This window comes from Heteronotia binoei, chromosome 4, assembly GCF_032191835.1.
Source record: "Heteronotia binoei isolate CCM8104 ecotype False Entrance Well chromosome 4, APGP_CSIRO_Hbin_v1, whole genome shotgun sequence".
NCBI lineage: Eukaryota > Metazoa > Chordata > Lepidosauria > Squamata > Gekkonidae > Heteronotia > Heteronotia binoei.
The window spans coordinates 89,014,271-89,033,505 of NC_083226.1; the positions used below are offsets into that span (position 1 = coordinate 89,014,271).

The 19,235-nt window shown below is 43.9% G+C and overlaps 1 protein-coding gene across 1 annotated transcript in view; it reads right to left on the minus strand.

The window, feature by feature from the left end:
• The window catches only part of LMNB1 (lamin B1), a 48,720-nt gene that overhangs the window by 6,531 nt on the left and 22,954 nt on the right, over positions 1-19,235 (minus strand). The window contains exons 2-6 of the mRNA XM_060235513.1: positions 6,045-6,201; positions 5,703-5,828; positions 5,208-5,378; positions 2,721-2,846; positions 1,574-1,794 (exon numbers count right to left, since the gene is read on the minus strand). Of these exons, the coding sequence (XP_060091496.1) occupies positions 1,574-1,794; positions 2,721-2,846; positions 5,208-5,378; positions 5,703-5,828; positions 6,045-6,201 (801 nt within the window). The remainder of the gene's footprint in view (positions 1-1,573; positions 1,795-2,720; positions 2,847-5,207; positions 5,379-5,702; positions 5,829-6,044; positions 6,202-19,235) is intronic.

Genomic DNA, 19,235 nt, shown 5'->3' on the forward strand with positions numbered 1-19,235 from the left:
CTTTTTAAAAAAAATTCTACTCTCAACTGCCTATGTGAGCAGCTTTTTCTTTTACTTTCTTGCTGATATGCTATGAAGTGGAAGAATGCAGGGATTTGTTTGTTGGTAAATGTACTATTTTATGTAAAAAGCAAGAAAACTTTTAATAGGAAAATTGCTCTAGTAACCAAAATGGTACCGGACAACAAAAGTGGTGGGAGATAAGGGGGGAAACAGAGAGGGAGTCTGTGCAGAGCTAGAAAAGCCAAATAGGGAAAATAGGGGAAGACATGGGATTTATCCTCCCTTATTTGACCTTTCTCTTATACTTTCCTATTTGGAAAAAGATCTTGACTATACACACACACACAAGCTCAGATTCTTCCAATGGCTGCTGGAATATTTGCAAGGCACATTTTATAATGCATACTCAGCATCACTTAATGAAGACTAGTTACGCCAAACTGCAAAGATATCCTTAGCATGCACTCTTACTTTGTAAATTCAGCACATAAGTGAGACACAGCAACTAAACACAGAACAATTTATCCTTAATAGTTTATTTATATATTCAAGTATTTATGTATTTAAATATTTATTTATTGGCGAACTGGACTTCATTTTATATGCTATATAAAATGTTCTACAAGGTGATATATACTATAGTATTTTATGCATAGTAGATTTTTGTTATGTGTGGAATCAATCTATTTGACACTACTTCATTTTACAAGGTTCTGTACAACTTGGAATTTTCAATAAGCTTATCATATGTTAAAAAAGAATATCACACAAACAGCAGACAACAGAAGAGAGATGTCAGCCCATTAGGGAGGTGCCATGGCTCAATGGAAAGTCCTCTGCCTTGCATGTACAAGATCTCAGGTTCAATCCCTGGAAACTGTCATTAAAATGATCAGGACATGTGAAAAACTTCTGCCTGAGACCCTAGAAAGCCGCAGCTTCATGCATGTTCATGTGATATCCTATTAAGGTCACTGTCTTTACTGTGACTATGTAAGGTATCATCTGTGCTTTTCAGGAAGGGTCCGTGATAGTTTCCAGTGCTGTTCTTAGAGTCCTTAAACTAGCCTGGCTTGTTCCCCACCCAGCTCATCTAGTGATATCAGAAGCAGCAAAAAACACACTTAAGAAAAGGGAGGAGATGGCAGTTGGAGTGTGGAATGGGAGACATAAACAAGGAAGCAAAACATACTATTGAAGGTACCATCAATACCTAGTAGGTATGTCAAACCCATGAGTAAGCCAGGGCTAAATGGCTTCAAGAAACTAGCTCAGATCTCTCAGGCAGTGAGGTGGGGAGACAGACCCTTGTACTTCCCACTTTAAGGTGATGAGACCTTTTGGACAAAGAGAAGTAGGGAGAACAATTACTTTGCTAAGCCAAGGAGTACCATGGATTTTTAGTGGTTAATTTCCTTGTGTAGACTAAATGCTATATGGAGGGTCATTCTCCTTGTCTCACCCAATGGATTAGATCACTTTACAAAAAGCTGGGCAGATGGCCTAACTACATGATCTTCAATATCATTTCCAACATTCCTCACTTCAAAGCCTCAACAACTAACCTTACCTTTCTTCTTCACCTTCCAAAAGCTTCCTGTATGCATTGATTTCCATATCCAGAGCCAATTTTACATCGAGCAGTTGTTCATAGTCACTCAACTGCTGTTGCATCTGATCTCTTATTTCAGCCATTTCTCTCTCTTTGTCAGACAGCATTCTGCGGAAGTTATCCCTTTCTTTAGCCAGAGTATCCTCCAGTTCTTGAACCCTCTCTAGCCACCCTCTAGACTAAAATTACAAGAGAAAAAAGTCTCAGAAATTAGTTCTGAAAAATAACACAAGATTACATTTAAAATGCATTTTAAAGACAGCAAAGCAGTTCCCTACAGATATAAAGAAGTTTGAGACACTGAAGTGGAAGAAACACATTTCCTATGTTGAGCAAGAATAAATCAAGCAAGTCGTTGAACAACTGCAGAACAGGCTCAACAGAAAGGGTTTTTTTTTTTTTTGTAATTTCAGATATTCTCTTGCACTATACTGCATTAAGACGAATCTAAACATAGCTGTTTATGAGTAATACTGTGTCCTCAGCAATACAAGCATACAGATTACAGTGCTCTACTGTTACGCAAATGAAGTAAATGTACATAATTCTGTTAGTTATGTGGAAGGGCTAGTGATTCTGTGAAAACTTGAAACCCTACCCTGGACCACCGCAAATCATATCCAATCACATCTTTCTGACATATCACTAGTGCCTGCTTATTTTAAAGTATATATTCAAAGCATTAAGGGCTAGAAAATAATTTTCAAAACAGATTAAAAGCTGGAATTGATTCACAAAATGTCAGGTTTTTTTCCACAGGTCAACTGTCATGGTCTGGACTGTATATCAAAGAGGGGGGGGAACCACATTTAGTGATGAAAAATCAAGAATATATGCATTTTAAAAAAAAAATAATTATATGGCATGTCTGTATAGTCTAGTGTAGGTGGGACACAGCTCATTAATAGTTTCATCTTCACTTTCCCTCGTTTGCAGACAGAATTGTTATAACTCTCAACAATAAAAGGCAAAGTTTGACAGTATGTATGTATGTATGTATGTGCGTGTGTGTGTGTATATACATATAAATAAATTAAAAGTACACAAAAAGAAAAACTTTTATACATTTTGTGTAATGAGCAACTCAGAATCACAGCTGTCTTACCTCTTTCTGCAGATTAGCCAGCTGGGAAGAGAGGCTATCAATACGCATGCGACTTTCCATGAGTTCTTCTTTAATAGCATTGGCTGCAGAACAACTTGTTTCAGAGGCTAGTCTCGCATTTTCAAGCTACAGGTTGTAGACACACAAACCAAAAAACTGAAGTTTACTTTCCCAACAAATATATAAGAATGCACGTCTACTTCAGAGCTCTGCACTGCCATTGAGTAATGCACAAAATTCATGTAATACAGCAGGGCTGGCCAACGGTAGCTCTCCAGATGTTTTTTGTCTACAACTCCCATCAGCCCCAGCCAGCATGGCCAATGGCTGGGGCTGATGGGAGTTGTAGGCAAAAAACATCTGGAGAGCTACCGTTGGCCACCCTTGTAATACAGGAAGTGTGTCATACAGGCTTTTACAGTAAATTGAAAGCTAAAAAACAAGTGATTAACTTAAAGAAAACACTTCAGTCTCAGAAAATATATTTAATTTTTTTCAAATCCAACAAATTTATGAGGTACACTAGAAGCTTCTTTATAACTTTATCTATAAATCAAGCCAATATGGTAACTTCATAAGCAAATAAAACCATCAAACATCACCTTGAGCACTAGCTGGAAATTAATCAAAACCTGCACCCTAATACATTTGTATGAAATTATCAGTGACCTTAGTAAGAATGTATATCTACAGTGTACACCAATTTAACACAATCAAGTGCAGACCCACAAGGCAGCACAAACTGAGTTCTTAAGTTATTACTTTTTAAAAAAGACTTGGCCCTCAATACCCAGGGAAAATACAGTAAGCAGGAAATTGCTTTGACTATTGAATGACTGGTTCTTGGCAAGACAGATATTCACAATGTTAAGAATTTCAAGACCCACATAACAATGACATATTATTTTTGGAACAGCCTACCAAACATGAAACGGACTGCTACTATAACCTCTTCTGTAAAAGAGGCTCAGCAGAATTGCTGCAATGAGCCTTTGATGGAAGCAGCTCTGATCAGCGAATAGTGGTGACATGTCACATAAGCTGCAGTTTTAACTTGATGCGTGTTAATCTGTATTTTAACTATATTTACATTCCACCTTTCCACAATACCCAAGGTAGTGTATAACATATTTATACCTATCATCCATCCATCATCCATCCTCCCTCCATCATCATATGACTATCTAGTATTCACATGAAGAGCTTTTATGGCCCAAGAAACCCATGCTACTTGGCAGCATGCTACATCCAGAACTACAAGATATCTCCTTCAATCTGTCACTCAGATGTAACATGCCCAACATTTCCTGAATTTTCAAGTACATTTTTTTCATTAGTTACTCTGTTCTTATTACCACTATGCAATCTTTTTCTTTGGGCTATGTTTTGATGGTCAAAGTTAAACAATTTATTAATTTAAAATATGCATTTTCTGACTAAGAATAGCAGAATATGTGAAATTCTGAGCAGCTACAGAATTTTATAGGTGGATCAAAAACTCAAGGTCTAGTCCAGGGGTGGCCAAACTGTGGCTCGGTAGTCACATGTGGCTCTTTCATACAATGTGTGGCTCTTGAAGCCTCCACCACCCAGTCAGCAGGCTTTGAGAAGGCATTTCTCTCTTTAATCACTTCTCCAAGCCAAACCAGCCAGTGGCTTGGGAAATGCATTTAAAGTTGCTTTCTTCCCACTTTTCTCTCCCCCCCCCATCTTATAGCACCTAAATTGTTTATATGCGTTTTATTCTTTTATAATTGTATTTACATTGTTTTTATCATGACTGTTAGCTGCCCAGAGTCCGCTCGTGGAGTGGGTGGCATATAAATTTAAAGTAAATAAAATAAAATAAATAAATAAAATTTGCCTTCCTTCCTGCTCTCAGACATCTTGCATTCATGTCTTGTGGCTCTCAAACATCTGATGTTTATTCTATGTAGCTCTTACATTAAGCAAGTTTGGCCACTCCTTGTCTAGTCACATTACAATGAAAGTTTTCCAGCCAAGGCTTTTTTTGTAGCAGGAACTCATTTGCATATTAGGCCACACACCCCAGATGTAGCCAATTCTCCAGGAGCTTACAGGGCTCTTAATACAGGGCCTACTGTAAGTTCCAGGAAGATTGGCCACATCATTAACTAGAATATAGCGTCAGTGATAATGTTATGGTTTGTTTTAATTAATGCACTACCTGGTTTTTAAGGTTAAATTAATGCTCAATTTAATGTTCTTAATGTAATTGTTTTTTAATGTACCATTGGTCATTGTGTTGTTTATTACTGTTCTATTTATTAATGTACCATTGGTTATTGTGTTGTTAGCCGCCCTGAGCCTGCTTCGGCGGGGGAGGGCAGGATACAAATAAAATTTTACTTACTTACACATCAGGGGTGTATGGCCTAATGTGCAAAGGAGTTCCGGCTACAAAAAAAGCCCTGTTTCCAACATAGCTACTAGAATTTTAAGATACTTGAGAGCAAGTATAAATACCTTGGCATGATAAGTCTCTTCAAGTTCATCTTTGTACAGTTTCACTTGTGCATCATGCAGCTCTCTCATTTCCTGAAGGGCTTGGGCCAGTTTGTATTCATATTCTATCTGACGGCCAGAATCCACCTCTACCAGACGGGTCTCATGCTTTCTTCTAGTCTCATTGATTTCCTACAAATAATGCATATTGTAGTAAAACGATTTCACTAAAAAATATAAGACAGTGCTAACAAAGCTTGTCAGATTTTTGCTATTTTTTAGTCAGGGCATGATCCACTGACTTTCTAACTGGATTCTGAGATTACTTTATGTTCTGCCAAATAGGAGAAAACGTCTCTTAAATATATTTACTGCAGCAGTTCAGAATTAGAAAGCATCCCTTCTTTAAAACAATGAGACAAACATTTAGTAACCAATTTAAGCTATATCACCCAGGTGGTTGTTACCTCACCACAAGTTTGTTCTGAGACATTACTTTGGAACCCCAACAGTTACCTCTTCATACATATTTTTCCGAAACTCCAGGTCTTCAATCAAACTCTGACAGCGATTTTCAAGATCCACCTTCAGCAATGTTTCATCTACAAGTTGTTTTTTAGCAGCTGCTAAAGCAGCTTCAAGCTTTAAAGAAATAGTATGACAAAGTATAAATGTGGTATACTATCACAAGCAGAAACTAAGTATTCATACAGCACTTCAAACATTTGAAACTCTCATTTCTTCCAGACTGTGCATATAAAGGGACAAATATGATGCTATTCCTTTCCCATCCAGTCAATATCTTATGATTTATTATGTAATACTACTCCATGCCCATAAAAACTGCTCATGCCTTACCTGAGCAATCTGATCTTTCAGATCCTCAAGATCCCCTTCTAGACTTTTCTTATCACCAAGTGCTGTGGCAAGTGCTGCTTCTTTAGCATTTAGAGCTGCTTCAAACTCCCGAAGCTTAGCCAGGGCTCCATTCAAATCAGATTCCTTTTTTGCATAACTAAGAAACCAGAGAAGTTCAATTAAGTGCCTGATCACAAATAAACACTTAATACTGCAATAGGAAGCCATAAGTAGGTTCTACTGTGAGTTGCTTTTTTTGGAAGAAAAAAATTCAGCCCTGGATATGTCTATCACAGGACTATAACTTGAGCAATTTACAGATATAATGCATTCACAGATACTGCTATATATTTTAGTAAGCAAAGAATACAAAGAATGCTGCAACTACTGTGCTGGTTTACGTGTGGAATTCTACATCATAAAACAAGCTTCTGAAGTGATAAAAGACTATGTATTGTATTCAGCTCCTTACAAATAGAAACCTGTTTCCAACCACCACCACCCCCGCACCCCTGCCCAAGCCACAGCAAGAGACCAGAAGATCATAAGGGACAAAATAGAATGGAACAAAGAGTGGCAAAAATCTCCCCCACCCCATAGTTGTGCAAACTGAGTTCCAGCTTCCACTGATTTCCTAAAGGGCTCTCAAGCTTCAGGACAAGTTTTTGTGTAACACAAGGGACTGAACGAAAAGGAAGCCATTCCCTTCACGAGCTTCATTCACAGAAGTCTGAATCCAACCCACTAATGACTATTCCATTTCAGCACATGAACCATCAATGATATTATTACAATACAGACACTTTCTGTCCAAACAGGATCCAACTGCTAATTAAGATCAGAGAGAAGCTAAGATTAAGTATAGCCTTGATTTTAAAAGAAAAACCCAAACAGTGAATTGCTGATTAAGGATTTTTGGTGAAGATGGATCCTAAACAGCACAGCATTCCATGTGCTCAACTACTTTTATTAGCCTAAGTCACTCCAAAGTACTGATACTAGTACCTAAGCATTAACCATATACTACCAACAAATTGTAAAGAATTTTTTCCCTCCCATCTCAAATGACTAGCTACAAAGAAAGGAGTAAGGATGACTCAAAGAGTGGGGTGTAGAATGTTTCAAGCAAAGCTGTGTCAAAGCCGTAAGTAAGAATTTTATATCTAGGCTATCCAAATTCTGTACCACCCCACATTATTTGACTTGTAGAAATACAGTGGGTTGAATTAATATGTGTAATCTAGTCTGGTTTTGCTAGCCATGGATCAGATCTAGGAATAAAAGTCAAGTAAGTTATACATCCAACCTCTAAAAATCTCAGTCCATCACTCCCTCTGGCCCCTTATATTTCCACTGATATATTCCATGCATTTCAGTTACACTGCAACTTTCTAAGGCATTTGATAGCTTTTTTTAAATAAATGCCAAATTTCCCTTCTAATGACATTCTGTTCCTTCCACATGAACCTGCCATGTACTGGCCGTGCTGAGTTAGATTAATATAGCCACAAACACTGAACAAGCTGGAGCTCTGTAAGATCTGGTAATTCTGTATCTGGTACTTTAATTAATGTACACATATTACTGTTTAATACTGGACCTACTGGCCCCTTCACCTGAGACAGTAAACACTAACTCTTCCTGATGGGATCACCAAGGTAGACTTTACTATAATCCAAATGAACACTGATATTGTCTTCTTGTCATATAAGTGACTAGGGGTTTTCCATCCAGACTTACTACTTTTGCAAGTACATAAGCCAACGTTTCCCATTTGCAGGGTCGCAACCCAGTACCAGGCCCCGCAAGCCTCAATGCTGGGTCGCCCGGGGCAGCCTGACAGCCCCTTCCCCTCTCTATTTATCTTCGGTGCTGCATGTAGCGCCGCGCTCCAGCCCCTGCCCCCCATGCCGCCGCCTGTAGCATTCAGAGACTGCACGCTGGCCTAAAGTCCTGCCCCGTCCCTCTCTGATGTTCGGAAACATCAGAGAAGGACGGGGAAAGCTCCTGGCCAGCATGCAATCTCAGTATCGCTCCCCAATCGTCCACTGGGCAGAAGACAATTAGAGAGCAATACTGAGACTGCACACTGGCCAGAAGCCCTCCCCCGTCCCTCTCTGATGTTCAGAAACATCAGAGAAGGACGGGGAAAGCTCCTGGCCAGTGCGCTGTCTCAGTATCACTCACTGATCATCCTCTGGGTGGAGGACAAGTAGGGAGCAATACTGAGACTGCACACTGGCCAGAAGCCCTCCCCCGTCCCTCTCTGATGTTCGGAAACATCAGAGAAGAACAGAGAAAAGCTCCTGGCCAGCACGCAATCTCTGTATTGCTCCCTGAGTGTCCTCCACCTGGACCACAGGGGGAAAGCCAGGCCACAGTGTGTGTGTGTGTGGGGGGGGGAGTTTGGGAGACCCTGACATAAGCAATAAGTTTGTGTTCACATCTGACAAGTGGCAACCAGTCCTTTCTGTGAGTTGTACCCTGTTTCTACTGCCACACTGCCAGCTGGTGATGCAATTGCTCGTGATTTTGTTTCCCAAGACCAGATCCTGCTTGAGAAAGGAAAGCAGGACCATGAACAAAAAATTCACTCATCACTAGAAAAAACAAGCCCTGAGATCGTATGATCAGTTCAAGTCTTATTCCGGGACATAGAGTAGAAAGAGCAAAATAACCAATGCTGATGTTAAAAATCAAAAACTTGGAACTAAATCTTCGGAGAAGCAAATGCACGGAAATAGAAACTGTACAAAAAGGAAGAACTATGAAACTCCAGGAAGCTTCAGTGAGGTTAGCAGTTTATCAAAGCAAGAGAACAATTAACTGAATTGAGGAACGGAATAATGTATTTTCTTCCTTTAAAGCTGCTCCTAAAAATTGTTATTTGATAAACTTCTAGGTTATTATCCTATGTCAAGGAAGCAAGAGCTGAGACTGCTTTCAGATCATATGCAGATAAAACAGACAAAAACTATAATGTACACGCTTACAGTAATTCAATAGCTATAGGTAAAAACTGACATTTCTTTAAAAGATTCAAATGTTTTCTAAAAGCTGGATCCAGCACAAAATTTTCACATGCACTAGAATTCTTGTGCAAGAGAAACAAAAGAAAAAATGATTTACAGTAGCTGTCTGCACAACACTAAGTTTATTGTATCCCTGTTTGTATTTCCACAGGATGTGTACCACCAGGATGTTTTACAACCATTTTCTGGATGCTATAACACACAAGAAGAAATGCACTACATGTTATACAAGTAGAACTGTGTGTGAATTTCATTGTGTTTCAGTTTGGTTATCACAGGATCCAAGCCAAAGGTTTTTTAATATATAGAACTATTAAAGAAATATACAGAGATTTAGGGTTTGCTATGATAGTGCCATTCACACCACATTTTTGTACACTTAAAAAACATATGTTTAGAAACAAGGAACCCATGAAAGTGAAAGGAGTCCCATGCTCTCCTCCTCTGCTTATTTGTCCATCTGCCCAATGGCTCCTGTTCACCACCCCCTTTGCAGGGACCTCCCCAGACTCTGTCTATCTGGCCACCATTTGCTTACTGCCTTGCCTGTTCCACTTCTCTGATAACTCTTCCTACCCACTGTTCTCTATGGAGAAGCAATAGGGAGGAAAGGTGGTGGCTCCCACTAATCCCCTTCCCCTACCCACATTCAGCACTGCCATTGCCCTTCCTCTCCTCTGTCTCCCATTGGCAGACAACAGTTTAAAAAAAAACTTCATATTTTTCTACAAACCTGGACAGTTCCCCAAGTTTATAGGCATATCTTCTCTCCATGGCTTTACATCACTGCAACCAATGATGGGACCATGATAAAATTAGTTCTCAATTAATAATTAGTTATCAATTAATAATTAGTTATCAATCATAAATCAGGAAAAAACAGGTTGCCTACCTATAACTGATGATCTTCGAGTGGTCATCTGTGCATTCACACCCTCCGGATTACAGGCGCCTGCACTGGCTCTAACCGGTACTGAAAAGCTCTAAAAAAGATCTTATGTCCCGGCTACTGTGCATGCCCACGGCCCCAACCAGGCATACTCAGTAGGTGGGACAGTTTCCTTCTGACCGCTGAAGCAACCCCAAACAATCTCTGAAGAACTGCCAGCAGAGAGGAGGAAGGGTGGGTGGTGTGAATCCACAGATGACCACTCGAAGATCATCAGTTACAGGTAGGCAACCTATTTATCTTCTTCATGGTCTCTGTGCATCACACCCTTGGGAGAATAGAAAGCTAATGCTTACCTGGAGGAGGGAGCTGACACTAGATGACTGCAGCTTGAAGCACCGCGCTCCCCACACACATGCGGTCCGCCATACCCACATCCAAGGCATAATGCTTCACAAAGGTATCCGGAGTTGCCCAAGAAGCCACTCTGCAGATGTTGGTAAAAGGCACCCCTTTGAGGAAAGCAGTGGACATAGTTATAGCACGTTTAGAATGGGCCCTAGGAGGACCTGGCAAAGGTCGTTTGGCTTGAAGATACAGCAACTTAATAGTCTCTACAATCCATTTAGACAGTCTCTGGGAGGAGACTCACTTTCCTTTAGACGAACCAGAGTAGCATACAAATAGGCTGGGCATCAAACGAAACTCCTTTGTTCTATGTAGATAGAACAACGAGGCATGCTTAACATCAAACGTATGCAAGGCCCTTTGTTCTGGACTCTGCAGAGAAGGAAAAAAGGCTGGTAACAGAGTTTCTGAATGTAAGTGGAACTCTGACACCACCTTGGGCAAAAAACGAATGTCTGGAGCAATGACAACCCCTTGATCATGAAACCTCACGTATGGAGGGTCTGATCTAAAGGCTGAGAACTCCCCAACTCTTTTAGCAGACGTGACTGCCACCAAGAATGCAACTTTCCAGGAAAGGAGGTGAAGGGAACAGGAAGCCATTGGTTCGAAAGGGTGATGCATGAGGCCTCTGAGAACTACAGAAAGATCCCAAGCAGGGACAACATGACGGCCCGGAAGATGCAAATGAAAAAGTCCTTTCAGAAAACGCTTAGTTTCAGGGTGGGAGAACACAGTATAGCCTTCAACTTGAGCGTGATATGCAGAGATTGATGCCAGGTAAACCTTGATGGAGGAGTATGACAGACCAGAGTCCAGCAAATGTAACAGAAACGAGAAAACGGTATGAAGACTAGGCTGGTCCAGAGAAAGCCGAGAAGAAACAACAAACACAATGAAAAGTTTCCATTTTAGGCTGTAAGACTTCCTAGTGGAGGGCTTTCTGCTATTTAACAAAACAAAGTCAATTGTCAGAAACTGAATCTAAACTATGAACCAAGCCGACAGTTTCAGGTGCGGGACGTCGTGGTGATACGTCTGTCCTTGTTGATGAAGAGGAGATCCAGCTCCTTTGGGAGATGGTAAACCCATCGTCTGGAAAGGTGAAGGAGAACTGGAAACCAAAGCTGTCGGGGCCACCAAGGAGCTATTAAAATACACCTGGACTGTTCCCTCTTTATCTTGACCAGCACCCTGGACAACAGAGGGATGGGTGGGAACATGTAGAGGAAGCTGTGAGATCAATCAAGAAGGAGACCATCGCCCTCCGATAGAGGGTCCAGACCCCCCACCCCCCGAGCACAGAAGCGATGACATTTGCAGTTGTGGCGTGTGGCAAAAACGTCCACCTCTGGGTGTCCCCGTTTCTGGAATACAGTCTGGAGATAAACTGGGTTCAGTTCCCATTTGTGTAACTGCGCTCCCCCTTCTTAGACAGTCTGCCTGGACATTCAAGATTCCTGGGATGTGAACCGCAAGCAAGGATATCCCCTGATCCAGACACCAGAGCCAAATGTCTATGGCAAGGCAACACAGTTTCTTCGACACTGTGCCTCCCTGACGATTGAGGTATGCCATAGCAGTGGTATTGTCTGTCAGTATCGAGATGGATTTTCCTTTAATAGAGGGAGGAAGGACTGAAGAGCAAACCAAACTGCCGTCAGTTCTAAGTAATTGATGTGATTGGCCTGTTGTAGCGAGTCCCAAGTGGCTCCCACAGTCAGGCCTCTGAAATGGGCTCCCCAACCCAGGAGGAACGCATCGGTCGTCAACGTCTCCGTAGGAGGGGAGGGGCAAAAAGGAGTGCCTTCTAGAAGGTTGGAAAGATTCCCCCACCACGTGAGGGAGTTTCTGACTGACTGGGGCAGTATGAGTACCCATGTGGGCGGGTGACGAGACGGTTTGAACACTCCGAGAAACCATAACTGAAGCGGTCTCATTCGAAGCTTTGCTAGAGATATAACTGCTGTTGTGGCTGCCATCAGCCCCAGCAACCTCTGAATGGAATGGGCGGAGACTCTTTCCGAGGCCCCAATGCTGCAAGCCATAGCTGATAACGTTCGTGCTCTCGCCTCTGGGAGGAATGCTCTGCAGACAGTGGAGTCAATGAGAGCTCCGATGAAAAGAGCTCTTTGGCAGGGAACCAGGTTGGATTTCAGGAGGTTCACACAGAGGTCCAAAGTCTGTAGCGTTATTTGGATGTGATGCAACAGCAGGGAGCTGGAATTGGCCACCAACAGCCAATCGTCTATATAGGGGAAGATGGTAACCCCCAAGAGACGGAGATGAGCTGCCACTACCACCATGACTTTTGTAAAAACTCTGGGGGCCGTGGACAAGCCAAACAAAAGGGCGGTATATTGATAATGGTCTGCACCCACTGCAAAACGGAGGAATTGATGGTGCCCCTGACATATGGACAGATGGAAATACGCGTCTTTGAGGTCGATGGTAGCCATCCAAGAATTCTCCTCCAACAGCAGAAGGATTTGGAACAAGGTAGTTATCCTGAACTTCTTGTAGACGATACAAGTGTTCAAACCCCGGAGGTCCATAATAGGCCGAAGGCCCCCATCCTTCTTTGGAACAATGAAATAACAGGGAGTAGAACCCTTGTCCGTGAAGGAGTTGAGGGATAGGTTCGATGGCTCCTTTCTTCAGAAGAGATTGGACTTTGGTCTTTAGAGCCTCTGAGAGCAGTGTGACGATGACAAGTGGAATGGGTGGTGACTCTTGGAACTTGATCGCGTACCCTTGAGCGATAATTGTAAGGACCCAGGAGTCCATTGAAATTTCTGTTTTGTTGGGAACGACTTTCCCTGTTGTGACTGTGATCTGTTCCGCCATGGTTGACCAGGGGAGGAATGGCTCTGATATCTGCGGAACCACAGGCGGGAGTAAAGCTTCTGCCAAAAAGAGCGTGTGGAGGAAGAGGCACTTAAAACGCGGGAAGCTTTTATGCTCTTGTCAAGGTCCTGCAACGTGGTATCCGTTGTAGAATGAAACAGGCCTGAGCCGTCGAACGGAAGGTCCTCAATGGCAGACCTAGTGTCATGATTAAAAGTGGTGGATCTAAGCCATGCATGTCTATGGAGGGCGACAGCCGACGACGAAGTTTTGCCAAAGGTGTCAGCTGTATGTCTTGAGGAGTTGAGCTGCTGCTTTGCTACCACAGCATGCCTTCCTTCAGTATCTTCTGCAGGGAACGGCGATGTTCCTCCGGAAGATGTGGAAGGATTGTAGATATTTGATCCCATAAAGCAAATTGATAGCGACCTAGGCAAGCAAGATAGTTGGTAGACTTGATTCCTAAGGACGCAGTGGTGTAGAATTTCCTTCCGAATGCGTCTATCTTCTTTCCCTCTTTGTCAGGGGGAGAGGATGCACAGTGCTTGCCCTTTGAGGATGATGTGACCACCAGGGAGTTAGGCTTAGGATGCTGAAATAAGAATTCTGCACCTTTTGCCTGAATTTTGTACATAAGGTCTAGCCGCTTAGTGGAAGCTGTGAGGGAGGCTGGTTTCTCCCAGGGACCTTTGACAGTCTGCAGGACATTGGTGAGGGGAAGAGCAATGGCGGCAGACATGTCACGCTGCACTATATCAAAAACCAGGTCATCAACCTAGGGTTGAGGTTGTTGGATTGACAAGCCTAAGGAGGTTGCCATACGCTTGACTAACTCTCCATAAGATTTTAGATCTTCCAATGCGGAGATCGGGGCGTCGTCAGTCACCGGTGTCGATGGCATGGGCTCCGAATAATGTTGATCCGAATCTGTGCCGATCGAGCCCACCGATTCCTCGGCATCGGAAGATTCAGGTTAAGATGGGCTGCGTTGAGTAAGAGGTGGTGTTGCTGGGCATTTCGATACCGATTTAGATTTAGACGGTCTAGGGTCCTCCCGGCGTCGTTCTGAGTAGTAAGCCGAACACCGATCCCAGTCCAGCACATCCCGAGGGTAGTGCCAGGGGTAAGGCGGATAAGCCTGAAAGGGGTAGCCTTGCCTGTGTTCCCAGGGTGGAGGAGTGCCATGGTACCATTGGTACCTGTCGTCGTCACCTCTGGACCGATCTCTTCGATCCGGAGAGCTCGGTTTCTCTTGACGAACGGGCGAGAGCCTTTGGGGATGAGCAGGGGAATCATACTTGCTCCCGCGCGCCAATCCCGACAAGCGCTGTGTCAGATCGATCTGCTCCACCTCGGAGTCGGAGACACGAGCCGATGGCGACAGAGATCTATGAGGCGTCGGCTCCCTTCGATGTGGAGAAGCCATTATCTTGAGCGGGGCCAACTTCGGCAGCGAAAGATCGGGAAGCGCTGTAGATAGCATCAGTCGAACCCTTTCGAGGAAGGCCTCTGAAGGAGTCGGGGAGGTGTGTTCCCGCACCGCCGATAGCTTCTGTTTCTTTGAAGACTTGTGCTCCTTCTCTCGCTTGCTTTTAGATGAAGTGGACAAAGCCTTCGAGTGCAATTTTGACTTCGGAGTCGAAGTCAGATTGGCTTTTTGTGTAGGCGGTGTCTTGGCCGTCGTCAGGGTGGTCATCGATGCCAATTGTTCCGAAGACCCTGGTGCCGAACCATGTTCCATCAGCTGAGGAGCTAGAGCCGATTGAAGCAATGCCACCCGGAGCCTCGTGGCTCTGTTTTCCTGGTTTGCTTACTGAATTTTAAGCAGTGACCACAGGAATCAGTGCAGTGTCCCTCTCTCAAACACAGCAGGCAAAGGGAGTGATCGTCAGTCGGGGCGACCTTGCTGCTGCACTTGGAATACCTTGAAAACCCCCCACATAGACATAAGTCCCACTGACCAGAGGTTGAATGCCGGGAAGGGGAGGGGAGGAAGGCTGAAGCCCGAACTCATGAAAAACAGAAGACTTTTTTTTTTTTGGATAGACGACAATGAAGAGAAGACGATAAGAGGAACTTTAGAATAACATGAGGAACCAAGAAGGAGCTAATAATTTTAACAGCAACCTGAGAGCTGAAGGTAGGTCCAAACAGCGCGGCGGTCAGAAAAATACTGGCAGGATCTTGCTGTCCCGCCTACTGAGTATGCACGGTTGGGCCCGTGGGCATGCTCAGTAGTCGGGACATAAGATCATTTTAGAGCTTTTCAGCACCGGTTGGAGCCAGCGCAGGCACCTGTAATCCCAAGGATGTGATGCACAGACACTACGAAGAACAGTTCTAAGACTATATTAGATTATATACATTGGTGTAGATTTCCAAAAAGTTTACAATTTGCAAAACAGTTACATAGTCTAACAAGTCTGTGGCATAACATTTCTGGTATATGCACATTGAAATGAGAACAACCCTTGGCACTTACCGTGAGGGGGCTTTCTCCTAAGAGGATAGGAGGACATCTTGGGTGTTTCCCACCGTTCAATCAGGGAGGCAGGAATCTAAAATCTTCCTCTTCCTGTGGCTGTGGGAACCACCCTCTTGCTCAGTTTGGGTGACTCCGAGAAGCAGTACGGACAACTTAACCTATATATAAACAGTAAACTGCAACTTTAAGGCAAAAATATTGCTATGACACAACTGGTATAAAGAGAAAAGGCAGGCCACAGTACCTGACCTAATAAAACATTGGAAATTTGATGTTAGAGAAAAGAGAGGAGAAAATAACACTCCACAGATAGGGCGATAGAAGGGAGGGCAAGATGTCCTCCTATCCTCTTAGGAGAAGGACCCCTCACGATAAGTGCCAAGGGTCGTTCTCCCTAAGAATCTTGGGTGCTCCCAGAGCAGTGTGTTAGTCAGGGGGGGATCGCCCTAATCCGACAGCACATGCTGCAATATTCGTCTGCCAAAGGCTACGTCCGCAGAGGCATAAGCATTCAACTTGTAATGTCTAATGAACGTGGAAATAGAAGACCACGTGGCTGCTTTACAAACTTCCTTAACCGAGGCGTTCTTTTCAAAGGCTGCGTTGTTTGCCACACTTGTCGAATGAGCAGTAATTCCAGTGGGTACTTTGAGATGCATTGCTTTGTAGGCCTCTGCTATGCACTGTTTAATGGCATAACTTACTGCTGCTTTGGACATTTTCTGGCCCAGTCTGGGCGATGCTATATTGATGAACATAGAATCTGACTTGCGAATTTGTTCAGTTCTGATCAGGTAAATCTTGATTGCTTTGCGTACATCAAGCGTATGCCATACTCGCTCCTTGTGATGCTTGGGATTTGGGCAAAAGGATGGTAAGTTGATTTTCTGGTTTTTATGAAATTTAGAAGAAACCTTTGGCTGAAAAGTAGGGTCTGTGTTGAGGACTACCTTATCCTTGTGAAATACACATAGCTCTCGCTTAACAGATAGAGCCCCGAGCTCGGAAATCCTTCTGGCCGATGTTACTGCCACCAGAAAGATAACCTTCATACGCAGCATCTTCAAAGGAACCGACATTAGAGGCTCGAATGGTGGGTTAGTTAAAGCTGAGAGTACTGGATTTAGTCGCCATGTAGGAAAACGGTGAATTTGAGGAGAAGTTAGTGAGGCTCCTCTAAGAAAACGGTGAATGTGAGGATGAGATGATAACTTGAACCCCTCCACCTGCTGAAGCACGGATGATAGGGCTGCCAATTGACGTCGAAGTGTGGCTGGTTTAAGACCCGAATGTATCCTGGAGAAACTGAAGGATCTTCGGAATAGTAGGCTGTAAAGGGTCCATGTCCTTTCTCCGACACCATCTGTGGAAGGCTTTCCATGAGGCGTTGTATATCCACGTAGTGGAATCTTTTCTGGAGGCTAAAATAGTACTTGCTACCTCTGTTGTGTAACTCAAATCTAGCAACGATCTCCTCTCAACCTCCACGCGGTCAATCGCAGCCAGTCGGGATGTGGATGCCACACCGGCCCCTGTAATAGTGCATTTGGCCACATTGGCAAATGGAGTGGTTCCGTTATTGACATCTGGATTGATGAAAACCAAGGACGTCGAGGCCACCAGGGAGCAACCAGTAAGACCCCGGCTCTCAGTAGATTGACTCTTCTGAGTAGTTTTTGAATGACAGGAATCGGAGGAAAGGTGTAAAGAAGACATTGAGGCCACGGGGATGTTAGAGCGTCTGCGGACTCTACCTGTCTGTGGAAGAATCTCATGAAGAACCTTGGAAGTTGGTGATTTTGACTCGATGCAAACAGGTCCAGAATCGGTAGACCGAAGTGATCCACTATTTTTTGAAACAACAATTTGTTGAGTGACCACTCCCCGAATTGAATGTTCTCTCTGCTGAGCCAGTCTGCCTTGATGTTGCAGATCCCCTGAATGTGTTCCGCCCTGACTGACTTCACATGTTCTTCCGCCCAGCTGAACAACTTCACGGCCTCCTTGTGGAGAGATGAGGACCTGGATCCCCCTTGATTGTTTAAATAGGCCTTAGCCGCTATGTAGTCCGTCCGGACTAAAACATGCTGACCGATGACCTGATCCCGGAAGTGAAGTAACACTAACCGGATGGCCCGGAGCTCCAATAGGTTGATCGGGAGTTTTGTTTCCTTGGGAGACCACTGGCCTTGCGTGGGTTTCTCATCGAGAGTCGCCCCCCAACCTGAAAGACTGGCATCTGAGAAGATCTGCATCTCCTTCTTCATGCAGTAAATCTTCCCCTGGCGTAGGTTGGCATCTATTGTCCACCAATATAGGTTCTCCTTCACCTCCAAAGGTACTGTAAGAGACAAGGCACGCTTCTCCATAATCTGAAGCTGGTAAGGGCGTAAAAACATCTGCAATGACCTGGTGTGAAAACGCCCCCACTGGACCGTCTCGAGATTCGAGACCAACAGACCCATGAGTCTTGCCAAGGTCTGAAGGGACGACGATCTTTCCTTGATCACCTGTTGTACCGAAGTCTTGGTCCTCGGCACCTTGTCCTCTGGAAGGAAGAGAGAGTTCCGGTTTGTGTCGATGACCATGCCCGGGTGTTCCAACCTCTGTGTTGGGCGTAAGTGGCTCTTGGAGAGGTTGACTATAAAGCCGTGCTGTTGAAGATAACTGGTGTGTTGGACATCTTGTAAGGCGCTCCTCCCGATGATGACCTTATCAACAGGTCATCGAGATACGGATGTACATGTATCCCCTGTTGTCTGAGAAGAGCTATTATGTTCACCAGTACTTTGGTGAACACCCTGGGTGCTGTTGCCAGGCCGAAGGGCAGAGCCCTGAATTGGAAGTGCGACCCGTTCACGCAGAAACGAAGGAACTTGTGGTGTGCCAGCAAAATCGGGATGTGCAGGTATGCTTCTGTCAAGTCCAAGGATGTCATGTAGTCCTGATGATGAAGAGCTTCCGTTATGGATTTGATGGACTCCATACGAAAGTGGCGGAGTTTGATGGCCCTGTTCAGAAATTTTAAATCCAGAATTGCTCTCCAGTCCCCGTTTTTCTTGGTAACCGTGAAAAAAATCGAATAGACACCTTGACATCTCTGATTCCGTGGTACTGGCTCTATTGCCGCACACTCCAATAGATGACGAATTGCTTTGAAGGTGATGTCTCTCCTGGTTGGGTTGGAACAAAGAGGGGATATAAGGAAGCGATCTGGGGGAGTTCTCTTGAACTCTATGGCATATCCCTGGGAGACAATTTCTAAAGTCCAAAAATCGGCTTGTGAGGTTGCCCAAGCCTGATGAAAATGTAGAAGGCGACCCCCAACGGGAATGGAAGTCCAGTCAGGCTTTATTGGACTTGGGGCCCTGTCCGGCGGCTTATCCGATCTGTCGGGCTGGTGCCTCTGGAATCTCTGGTTATTAAAATTCTTGCGAAAGTTTTGTCTGGGCTGCCCCCAGGATGATTTTTGAAAGTCCTGTTTCAGCTTGGAGTTATTGATTGAAGCCCGAAAGGAGCTGGATCCGAAG